Consider the following 12,416-nt stretch of genomic DNA (forward strand, 5'->3'; position numbering starts at 1 on the left):
TAAGTTCATATAGTTCTAATCTCCTTCTATTAATTTGATTTGGAAAACAGAATTATACTTATTTTTTCGAAAACTTGTCCAAATTTTAAGTGACGTATTATACTATTAATACAATCTTGTTAATTATTTTGTAAATAATTTTAAACTATGCTTCTAACAAGAATTTCTAATTGTTAATGTCACTTTCTCATCTTAGTACATAAATTAGTTATTGATAAATCATCGTATGCATTGTTTTCTTGTTAAATAGAAGATGTAATTCTTAATAATAATAATATTAATATTAATTTTAATAGTTAACTTTGTGAATTCTTATCTATTTCACCTTTATATATTCTAAATTGATTAACAATGGCATTTTTCTAATCGAGTATGATGAAATACTGGAGACAACAAAGAATGTTTTCTTACGGGATTATTGTAGAATATTAATAAAGGTATTGTATATTAAGTCAATTAAATTTATATGCTGTTTATATGTATAAAACTTCGTATGTGTTCGGAAATAACGACTATTGACAAAGTGTCAATTTAATAACCAATATATTTTGGTCATATAATAATATAACACAGTCCATAGGGGTAAATTAAAATAATAACTCAAACATAGTAGCGAAAGTTGGTTGATTAAAGCAACAAATTTTATATGCTCAACTTGTATGCTCACTCTCTCAAAATGAAGACTTAAACTGCGAAGTAATTGGAAAATAAAGGATTGGTAATGCAATTAGAATTAATTATTACTGTAGAATAAAAATCCTCTTCTGTTGACTTGTAATGTACAGTGAAGAGGAGGGGGGTATGAAATGAATAATTGAGAATATATGTATGTATATATCCAGTGATCGCTCATTTGAACTTATGCTGCTTTTGGCGGTCTGGGTAGATCATTATTATTATCTGAAGTTGGTTGATTTGAACGAGCTGTATTGCTTGTGCTGTTTGCATCGATATAATTGTATCTAGAGAAGTCCAAATTATCAACAGAAGCATCATCTGAGATTGCAATATTACCTCTTTGGTATTGAGGTATGGGAGAATCGGCAGTGGCGCTATTATTTGCTGATCTTGACATTGTTACTACAGACTGTGGTGGCGGTATATTCGGTCTTTCATGACTGTTTGATGTAGTTGAAGCATTTGAGTCGACTTCATGAACTAGGGGTGGAGGTGGCAAATATTCAGATTTTGAATTAGGATGGAATTCACCACGAGCATCGTAGTAACCAAGATCTTGATCATTTGCCTCAGCTGTATATTTTGGGACAAAGTCGTGACCGTTAGCAGCGCTGCCGTTAGCATTGTAGTCTCTCTCACTTTGTCTATATGTAGGAGGAGTCATCCATGCTGTGCCTCTAATAGGAGCTTGACCTAAAGTTCTTCTTCTCTTATTAGCTCTAATAGTTCCTAGGAAAATAACTAGCAAGAAAACAACAAAAATAACAAACAAGATCCATCTACCCCATACCCAGGAAGATGACCCCCAAGAATCATCCACTGTTTCCCTGGTATTCAACTCCAAAGTTTTTTCGAATTTTGCGACGGTGATTTTATTCAAATCATAATCATTAAGGATGTACATTTGCTTAATCAGTAAAAAATAACCTTCTTACCTACTGATTCTTCTGCGTTTCTGATCTTATCACTAACAATAAATAATGCCAATATAAAAAATCTACTATGAATAATAATATTATTTTTTTTCACTGTTCAGTCTCTTATAAATGAATCAAAAATAAAAATTGCTTGCTATACCTGTAATATGTAATTAGTTAATTAAATCATTTTCTTTTGTATACTGGTTGCATACTTATATATACGTTTTCTAAATTTTTCAGTTTTTGCATTTTTTGGCAAATTGATTGGTAAGCAAAAAGAGATGAATATGGGCATTACCGAGTGGTACGGGAGTTTTACTGCTTTTGAATGGTATAAACCGTGAAAGTGGTGTAGATGGAAAACTGGAGGGGCAGAAAATGGCAAAAGGAGGTGAATGGCGCAGAGAGGAGGCATCTTATCACCACAGACCCCTCTGCGGTAATTTATTGTGGGTTGCGACTGTGCCTCAATTTCCTCACTGCGGAGCTTCACAGGCATTCTCCACGAATAGCATGTGGACAGTGAAAGTCCCGCACCAAGTCTGAGAATCACTCGTCACGGCCTGGTCTAACTCATTTCAACAATGCAGTAAACTGTTCGCACAACCCTCACGGAGATCAAATGTCTTCTACGACAGAGAGAGGTGGCGACAGCAATGCAAGGCTTGTTGTTATCATTGCAAGCCATCCCAAGTCATCGTAAGCCATCTACTAGCCATTTCGATGACTTGTTCTATGTTAACAATATGTAAAAAATATACATATATTTAGGCACATCGCCACTTTAGAGTAGAAGCCCTTGATGGGTGATATACATTTCTGAGTAAAAACGTACCATCGGATTGGAACGTTCCACTATTCTTTATTACGTCGTCTATTATCTAAAAGATGCGAGGTTTAGTGACAATCGTACGTTAAGTTTCCTCTAATTCGTGAAACGGAGATGTCTCTTCTCCCTGGGTATGGTAATTTTACCCTGGTTTGCCTTGTGCAAAATCTCGGTCACGTGAAGTTCACTAGAACCGTAATGAAGAAGGACGATGATGGATGATGAGATGAGATGAGATAAGCATGGATGTGATTTATTTATAAATCACTGCAATTGACTTCAAATAACGGTCCCAACAGTAGATATACTGATTACACACTCAACACACACAACCTTAAAGATGGTGTTTATTGTGAAGTTGACCTGGTTCTTTCTTTTGATCAAAGCTCTTCAATACTCACTAGTCTATTTTTCACCATCGCAATTTGATACTTCCACAGAATTACTACTGAAACAATTAACAAATGATACAGACCACCAACTGATTGATACATATTGGAACTCAAATTTCTATAATAAACTACTTTCATGGGATAGTGTGTTTTTCTTGAAAGCAATTGTTCATGAGAAATCACCAAATGATATAATAAAATTTGAACATGAATATGCATTTTCAAACATTTGGTCTAAATTAATCTATGTTATTGATTTATATATACATGGGCCATTGTCAATAACTGGCAAAGATATGGACATAAATTATGTATATCGCGTAATAAAAGTCGGATTAGTTGTGGGAAATATAATATTTTATTTATCGTCGATTTTATTGTATTATTTGACAATCTTAACCTTTTCAAACCATAGTACTGATCTTAAATCAAAGAAAATTGCAGAAAAAACAGCATTTCTTTTCATTATTTCCAGTGTATCAGGATTTATTATTAGTATTTATTCGGAACCATTATCATTCATGTTCGCATTCATTGGATTAATTACTCGTGAACTGTCACTCAATAATCGTGACACAGATAAAAATGGCAATACAACTGAATTATTCGATTTGAAATTATATTGTTGGCCACTCTATGTCATTGCAACGAGTCTATCATTTATTATTGCGATGTGGAATAGAACTAATTGCATATTTTTAGGAATATATTTCCTGTTTGATGTTTTTCAATTATTGTACTCTAGGAAATTCTACAAAATGATTTTTTTTCCATTACTTTCTGGTATACTACTATTCACGGCATTTATTTACAAAGAATATTACGTTGCTTACTATCAATTTTGTCCAGAAAGAGGAGAATGGTGTACTACTAGTATCATTGATAAAGTTCCATTTTTGACAAAACAAAGCTTTTACAATTTTATTCAGACAAAATATTGGAACATAGGATTTCTGAACTATTGGACACTAAATAATATACCAAATTTCCTTTTTGCATTACCAAATATTATAATTTTAATAACGGCTACAATATATTTTACTAAAAAATATCCGACAAGACACATTACTCCTACTATTTGGATTACAAGATGTTTCTTATTGGTATTGATTTTTTTTGCACATGTTCAAATCATAAATAGAGTGTTTTCATTCATACCTATTCATTTATGGTTCATCTCTGACAAGTTATACAGAAACGAATATCTAATGTTCACAAAGAAGACCGACGTATGCCATGAAAAATTAGAAGTAGAAAGAGATGGTATTAAAAATATGAACAGATTCACTTCAGATTCAGATGATAAAATAATTAAATTTTATCTTTATTGGTTATTATTCTGGGTTCCATTGCAAACCATATTTTTTGCGTCTTTCTTACCTCCGGCATAATATGAAGATATCTCGTCAATAGTATAAATAAATAGATGTATATATATTTACAAACAAGAAGCACTATATAAAGAAAAATATTGATACTCATCTAAAACATTAGGTTATCAATGTGTTTTATTTCTATTAAATATTAATTAAATATTTACTTTTTAATTTATTTATTTATTTAATTTTTGAGCTGATTCGAATTCTTCTTTGAATTTATCAGCATTATCTTTAGAGCCAAATCTAATAGCAAAAGTAAAAGCTTCTGCAGGACCTTCAGCAATATCAGCTGTACATGTGTAAACCCAAGATCTGTCAGAACCAACATTAGCCTTCAATTCATACTCTGGGGCAATGATATGGTTAGCACAAATTTTCAAAGTTTTGTCTCTTCTCATCAATAATCTGACTTTTTGAGTAGCTTTATTTTTTAAGAATTTACAATCACCAGTACCTCTTTCTTTCCATTCTTTAGCATCACCATCGAATCTAAATAATTTAGCTCTAACTTTGAATAATTGTTCTTCATCTTCTTCTAGAGTTTTAATATCAACTTTTTCAAGATGAACAACTGGTTCAAAATGAACGTCTGGTTCTTCTTCATTTTCCGCATCACCTTCTTTTTTCTTTTCATCTTTATCTTCTTTATCTTCATCATCTTTTTTTTCTTCCTTAGCTGGAGTAGCTTTCTTACCACCAAACATGGAGAAAACAGCAGAGGTTGGTGGCTTAGAAGCGGTTTCTTCTTTACCACTAGCATTAGTTGGGGCAGCAGAATCAGACATTTGTTTAATGGAAATTAGTTAGATCTATATTACTTTTTGTTGATGTGTTAATACCGTCTAAATTAATTAAAAAGCAAAAGCAAAAACGAAGATTAGTAAGACAAAACAATATATTAACCAATTTAATAATAAATATATACAAACAGATCTAAAATAAAGGTAGTTAATGATAAAAAATTAGATCTAAAAGTTATTCAACTGTCAATCAAATCAATTTATTTACTTAATGTTAATTATATTGTAATGTTAGAATTAATAAAAGATTATATTTTGCTAAAACTAAAAATCTGAATATTATGAATATTATGAAAAATATGAAAAATACGAAAAAAGATCGAGAAGCAACGGCTTTACAAAAGCTTTTCGTTTCGTTTTATGTGATTTGGCAAGCAATTCGTCACGTGATGGTCTTCCGTTGGAAGATGGAATGACACAATCAGTGGTTTCTTGACTGAATAAAATCGGAAGTGTCACAAATACACCAGCTCTGGATTGTTGGCTGTATCATTTATTTGTGTTGGGTAATGGTGGTGAATATATTCGTGACACTACTTGCGCTTCAATACACTATACTTTACGGCTCTCAGTCCACATTACACTGAAGAATACAATTAATTCTTCATTGAGTATTCCTTCAACTTCTCTTCTACTCTAGTTGCAATAATGTATTGATTGAGCCTTGTAGATTTGTTTTGTCTGTGAACTTTGGTCCTAGAGTGTGATTTTAAAGGGTTATTCGTATAAACTATAAATTGGGTATAAAAATATGTGAAGTTATCCTTAAAAGAAGTCAGACAATAACTATGTAATCAGATGGTCCCGCATAGTACTAAAATATACAGGAACACAGTCATAAAGAATTTGAGTGGTCACTTTTTATTACTTTTAGTTAGGTTATTAGTATATTGCTGTACATGTAACATGGTTTTCGTAAGAATTATCCTTTCTATTTCGATGTTTTTCATAGTTTTTGAGGTTCATTCTGTGACCTTTTTTTCTTATCAATTTTTTTTGAAAAAAATGGTTGTCGTCCTCGTTCTTATAGTTATTATTATATATCAACATAAAAATAATATATGTGTAGTCCCTATAGTAATTATTACGGGAATTCTCTAATAATTTAATCTATATCTTTATTAAATATGACCTAATTTGTTTATTTCCATTAATCAACTGATGTAATATTTTAAGGGAATAAAAAACTGTTCCTTTTTTTGCCTCTATCTAATATCGACACATTATGTTATGCTTTTAAGATATTTTTGAACTAAAATTTCATTTCTAAACAGAAGGTTTAAATAATTATTTTTATTTTGAAATAAATATATAACTGAGTTTGATTACTAAGGCTGATGAATATTATTCAAACTCCGATATATACATATATATATATATGAAAAGCATATACCTGCGAAGCCTGGTATTAAATTGTATCATACAACAGTAAATTTTAATTATTGTCCACTGCTCCCCATCGGCAATAGCGTCAAATATATAACAACCCTTACAGCTTAAAAAAAATGAGTGAAATAGGCTCTCGTTTGCCAACTTTTGAAATCAATAAAGAGACAGACACTGATAGTGACAACAAAGATAACTCTGGTTTAGATCCAAAATCTAACACTACAGTGAATATAGAAAAAAAAAATGGAACATCTGAAGGACACCATATAGACGGCTTTGAAACTATTGATAACACTTTACCCAAATACCACAGAAGAAGACTGTCATCTTTGAACGAATTCCATGATCCGTTCTCAAATGCTGAAATATATTATGGGCCTGAAGTTGACCCAAGTAAATTAAAAAATACCGGCAATACTACTTTCAATGATGGTAATATATTGCAATCTCCGTTAGGGAGAGTATCAACTGCAAAAAGGTTTGCAACTAATCCAAAATTCAACAGAACCAGAACAATGAGTGTCATAGATAATGTCTCACATTTCAAGACGAATTTAGATAGGTATAGTTTTGGACAACAACACAAAGAGCCTGCAACAATAAATACTACTGAAGATGTATCAGACCAAGTGAAACCCCAACATGAGGTTGAAAAGACTACGCACTTATTGCAGAGAAGAGGCTCGGAAGATGATATAATTATTAGCAGCCAGGGAAATCGTAGATTTTTTATCGAAGATGTCGATAGGACACTGCATGAGTTACTTCAAAATGAAGATACTGATGCAAATTGTCAAATTACCATTGAAGATACAGGGCCAAAGGTTCTTAAAGTTGGTTCTGCCAATTCCTTTGGATTCCAGAAAATAAGTATCAGAGGTACCTATATGCTCTCAAATTTACTTCAAGAATTGACTATAGCTAAGAGCTTCGGGAGATCACAGATATACTTGGATGAAGCAAGAATAAATGAAAATCCAGTTAATCGGTTATCTAGGCTAATTGAACATCAGTTTTGGAACTCCTTAACAAGACATATTGATTTGCATACGATTGGTAAAATTGCCCAGGATTCAAAAGTTCAGACAAAAAATGTTAAGAGTAATCCCAGAATTTATGTTCCTTATAATAATGAGGATCAATATGAGTTCTTTTTACAGGCATCTCAGATGGACCCTTCATTGAAATTAGAAGTAGAATATTTACCAAAACACATTACACCAACTTATGTAAAGTCACTTAATGACACTCCTGGTCTATTATCATTAGCTATGGAGAAACATTTTGATCCAAGCACAGGTGAAATGACTCTATCTGGTTATCCATATGCTGTTCCAGGAGGTCGATTTAATGAATTATATGGTTGGGATTCTTACCTTATGGCGCTGGGATTAGTTGAGAATGGCAAAGTAGATGTTGCTAAAGGAATGGTTGAACATTTTATTTTTGAAATTGATAATTATGGCAAAATCTTAAATGCCAATAGAAGTTATTATCTATGTAGATCACAGCCACCTTTTTTGACTGATATGGCATTGATAGTTTTTAATAAAATTGGTGGAGAGAACAATCCTCAAGCTATTAACTTCTTAAGAAGGGCATTTAAGGCTGCCATTAAAGAATATAAAAATGTTTGGACAGCAAGTCCTAGATATGATGAGGAAACAGGTTTATCTTGTTATCATCCTGATGGTGAAGGTATTCCTCCAGAAACGGAACCAGGTCACTTCAATACAATATTGGCACCTTATGCAGCGAAATACAATGTTACCATAGAGGAGTTCAGATCTTTATATAATGATAAAAAAGTGAAAGAACCAGCTTTAGATGAATTTTTTTTACACGATAGAGGTGTCAGAGAATCAGGACATGACACTACCTATCGATTTGAAGGTGTCTGTGCTTATTTGGCAACCATCGACTTAAATGCTCTTCTGTATAAATACGAAACAGATATAGCCAAAGTTATTGAAAAATATTTCGATGATTCATATTTTGATCCTAGTGACAATACTGACAGTTCGTCATCGTATTGGAGGCAGCGGGCTAGGAAACGTAAAGCAACGATAGAGGAAAAACTATGGGATGAAGAAAAAGGATTTTATTTTGACTATAATATCAAATTAAAACAAAGAACTACCTTTGAATCTGCAACGACCTTTTGGGCATTATGGGCAGGATTAGCAACTCCAGAAAAAGCTCAAAGGATGGTCGAAAAAGCTCTACCAAAATTAGAAGTTTTAGGTGGTTTAGTTGCATCTTCAGAGGAGTCAAGAGGCCCTTTATCTGTTGATAGACCTTCTAGACAATGGGATTACCCATATGGCTGGGCTCCACATCAAATATTTGCATGGGAAGGGCTTACAAAATATGGATACAGAGGTATATCAACTAGGCTATCATACAGATGGTTATATATGATGACCAAAGCATTTGTTGATTATAATGGTATTGTCGTTGAAAAGTACGATGTCACAAGAGGCATTGATCCACATAAAGTAGATGCAGAATATGGTAATCAAGGTGCAGATTTTAAGGGCGTGGCAACAGAAGGATTCGGATGGGTAAACTCGAGTTATATTCTGGGATTAAAATACATGAATAACTATGCTAGAAGAGCGTTAGGAGCGTGCATTGCACCTTCATCCTTTTTTAAAAGACTAAAAGATTCGGAAAAGAAATTATACAGTTTAAAGTAGTCATAATATTTTCTGACTGAAAATTTAAGATATATACTTACATGCAAAAAAAATATAAATAATCTTTTATATATACATATATATATATGTATACAGGTATGTAAAGTATCATCAATATGTCATTCACCCCCTTATATGCTGCAAAACTACTGTTATGAAATTGACAATATATATATACTTCGCGTCGAAAATTACAAAATGTACAAACATAAATAAAATAACTGTTTTAAACACACAATATATCTTCGGACAACGCCATGTCTTTTTGTAATTATTATTGTTTTTCTATTTTATTTTTATTTAATTGTAAAAAGTTAAATTATAATTTATTTAAATGAAAAAATACAATACAATAAATTAAAAATATATATTTATATTATTGAATCACATGAAATGTTATTTAGGCATTTTCAAATGTTTTTATGTGTTTGTGATAATTATATAAATGTTTCCCACGTAATACTACCATGTTATTAGTTAATAAATGTATACCTTATCTACGCCGTTTCATCTTGCATAATTGTAATATTTTATATTTTGATTTCAATTAAAATAAGTTTCTCGTATTAAAAAATAATACTATATAAAATGAATATTAACAGAGGAATATTTTAAATATATCTATGCTAAACTAGGTTAGCATTTACGTACGTTGAAGACATAAAACTTTCAGATTCACTAACTTCATCCATGCTGGATAAGGCATTATCTTTCATTTCAATATATGTCAACGCCGATTCTAAACTTAAGAAAGATGAAAAGTTCACGCTTCCAATTTGAAGCCTATTATTGTTTGGGGTATTTGGAAGGACAAGTTTTATAATATTTGATTTCTCCAACATTTCTCTAACATGTTTATCATTTGATATCCGGCAAAGTAATACGTCTACGTTATGTTTATGGTAATTTTCAATTATTTCAATAAGAATTTGAGATGCGGAAGAATCCAGATATGTCATACCATTTAAATCAAATATAACATACTTTGTTGGGTGAGGTGATCTTTTCCCTGCACTAGCAGGGTGTGCGTTGGTTGATCCAAACCTCTCCAAGCGGCTTAAACGTTCTTTGAGATCCTCTGTGTTTGTAAATGTAAGTGGTTCTGGTACTTTCACTATTATACATCCTTCAATTTCTTCTAAAATTGATAGTGGAGAATCATCAATAGTATGTAACATGGTTGAACTGCTGCACTTAGTAATCGAGGTTCCTGATCTGTAATTGTCAGTATCTTCGAAATAATCATCGATATTGACAAAGTTTCTACTACCAGGTATTCTGCCAAGAATTTGTATTCTTGATTTAGCAGAAAATTTGATTATGCTGATTATCGAATAGCTACATCCAATTATTATCCCCACTTCTACTGAAAAAAAGATAGTTCCACAAGCAGTCATAAAAAATATGATCAATTCATTATAACCCTTGCATCTCCAATGAAATTTCACTTCACCTGGTGCTTCCTCGATTAAACTTAAACCTACGATTGTTGTTATTACTGACAAAACACAGGTTGGGATGAAATGTATGTAGTTTAATAAAAATTTAATCGTCAGTACAGTGATTCCACCCATAACAACACCAGACATTACAGTTTTGGCACCAGAAAATGCGTTTATTTTTGATCTTCCGTATCCTCCAAATGACGGCAAACCTCCTAAGAGTGAAGCTGTTAAATTCATAACACCTAATGCAACTAACTCTCTATTTGAAGAAATAGATAATTCAAATTTTGTTCCCAATGATTTCGAAGCAGTTGTAGATTCAAAAAACCCTAATGCAGCTATAGCAAAACCAGTGTTCATCAAAATTGGGAATAGTTCTTTATTACTACTGCTTAAGGGATTTTGTAAGTTTCCTGCAATTAAATTAGAATTATTTGAGTTGACATCGCCGATTATACTAATTCCATAATTATCTTTAAAATTATAACTTGCTGATAATATGCCGGTTGAAATAACGACGATTAGTATTTCAGGTAAGAAAATTAAAGACTTATGTTTTATGATATATTTCTTTTTGCAGTATCTGACAAAATATAATATGGAAAAACAGACAACGCTCAATACGGTAGTCGGTTTATGGAAATTATTTGGTGCATATTTTATTATAAACATAATTTTCTCAAATGCTGTGTGATAATGCCGATCATTGTCAATTAGGATGCAGTTCAACTTCATTTCAGTAATTAAAGCGTCAATTACCATTACGCCACCTACAGAGCTAATAAAGCTTCTTAATAAGGGTTTACTTAAAACACTCCCCAAAAATCCTAACCTCAACAATCCACAAATAAATAAAACTAATCCACTTAAAAAAGTTATAGTCACAGATATATTCATTCTTGAGATGTGGTCATCTTCTTGGCTTGAAAGATTATAACTGCCATGCAATTTATCCACAGCTTGGCCTACAACCAAAGAAATCGCACCTTCAGGTCCAACGATCATTGGTGGAACAGAACCTAATATACCATAAATTACTGGAGTAATAGCTAATGAATATAAACCACATAACGGTTTAACATGAGCAATCGAAGTTGCATAAGATAATGCTAGTGGAATCTGAAAAGATGCTAGAGATATTCCAGATATGCAATCACTAAAGAAATCTGAACAATTATAAATAGGTAGCCATCTTAAACATGGTAAATAATATTGAATCAATTGATAGAAAGTTAACTCATTCTCACCGTCATCATAAGTTTTTCTGATCCTGTGCGTGATTGTAATATTTTGATTCATATCATGGTCATCCATTGTATTCGGATCGAATACGCTATCGATATATTTATTACTAATTTTATTTTTTGAATTGGTATTTTGGTTGATATTGTTATTTTTATTATTATTATTATTAAGAACGTTTTTTAATTGATTTGAATTCGAGTTTGTACTATTGATTGATTGTCTCCGAATGGTGCCATACTGTGAATTAGTGTTTGTCTGAATATCATTTCTTAAAGGTGATTTGGGGGATATTAAAGTCATAGTGCAACGTATTATTAAATTATAAGAACATTAAAAAAAAATTGGTTAACTTCTTGTCTAGTAAAAATGATAAATCTCGTATGTTGTATAAGCATGTGTTTCTTTTGTGCTGTTTCCTGTTAGCTTTTTTTTATTATTATTGATTTATAACTGAATAGGTTATATGAAACACTATTTATCTACTTTAATCAATATTTCACTTCATTTTTATAATATAAATTAATGTTTTATTATAAGATAAGAGTCGAAAGAAAGGGGACATTTTTAGTATAAATATTTAGCAATGATTTCTATCTCAAAATTATAAAATCAAAAATGACTACAACGCGCGTTTAGAATG

The 12,416-nt window shown here is 31.6% G+C and overlaps 5 protein-coding genes across 5 annotated transcripts; 2 read left to right on the forward strand and 3 right to left on the reverse strand.

The window, feature by feature from the left end:
- Positions 1-859: 859 nt before the first annotated feature.
- Positions 860-1,582, reverse strand: RCR2 (Rcr2p; the record flags this gene model as incomplete). Its single annotated transcript, XM_003686664.1, has 1 exon — positions 860-1,582. One exon carries the CDS (start codon positions 1,580-1,582, stop codon positions 860-862), a length of 723 nt encoding a protein of 240 aa, XP_003686712.1.
- A 1,185-nt stretch (positions 1,583-2,767) lies between these two features.
- GPI18 (GPI-anchor transamidase GPI18) lies at positions 2,768-4,210 on the forward strand (the record flags this gene model as incomplete). Its single annotated transcript, XM_003686665.1, has 1 exon — positions 2,768-4,210. The coding sequence occupies one exon, from the start codon at positions 2,768-2,770 to the stop codon at positions 4,208-4,210; it is 1,443 nt and encodes a 480-aa protein (XP_003686713.1).
- Positions 4,211-4,371: 161 nt separating this feature from the next.
- Positions 4,372-4,983, reverse strand: YRB1 (Ran GTPase-binding protein YRB1; the record flags this gene model as incomplete). Its single annotated transcript, XM_003686666.1, has 1 exon — positions 4,372-4,983. One exon carries the CDS (start codon positions 4,981-4,983, stop codon positions 4,372-4,374), a length of 612 nt encoding a protein of 203 aa, XP_003686714.1.
- A 1,520-nt stretch (positions 4,984-6,503) lies between these two features.
- On the forward strand, positions 6,504-9,086 carry TPHA0H00710 (alpha,alpha-trehalase; the record flags this gene model as incomplete). Its single annotated transcript, XM_003686667.1, has 1 exon — positions 6,504-9,086. One exon carries the CDS (start codon positions 6,504-6,506, stop codon positions 9,084-9,086), a length of 2,583 nt encoding a protein of 860 aa, XP_003686715.1.
- A 626-nt stretch (positions 9,087-9,712) lies between these two features.
- Positions 9,713-12,076, reverse strand: TPHA0H00720 (uncharacterized protein; the record flags this gene model as incomplete). Its single annotated transcript, XM_003686668.1, has 1 exon — positions 9,713-12,076. The coding sequence occupies one exon, from the start codon at positions 12,074-12,076 to the stop codon at positions 9,713-9,715; it is 2,364 nt and encodes a 787-aa protein (XP_003686716.1).
- Positions 12,077-12,416: the final 340 nt, after the last annotated feature.

This window comes from Tetrapisispora phaffii, chromosome 8, assembly GCF_000236905.1.
Source record: "Tetrapisispora phaffii CBS 4417 chromosome 8, complete genome".
NCBI lineage: Eukaryota > Fungi > Ascomycota > Saccharomycetes > Saccharomycetales > Saccharomycetaceae > Tetrapisispora > Tetrapisispora phaffii.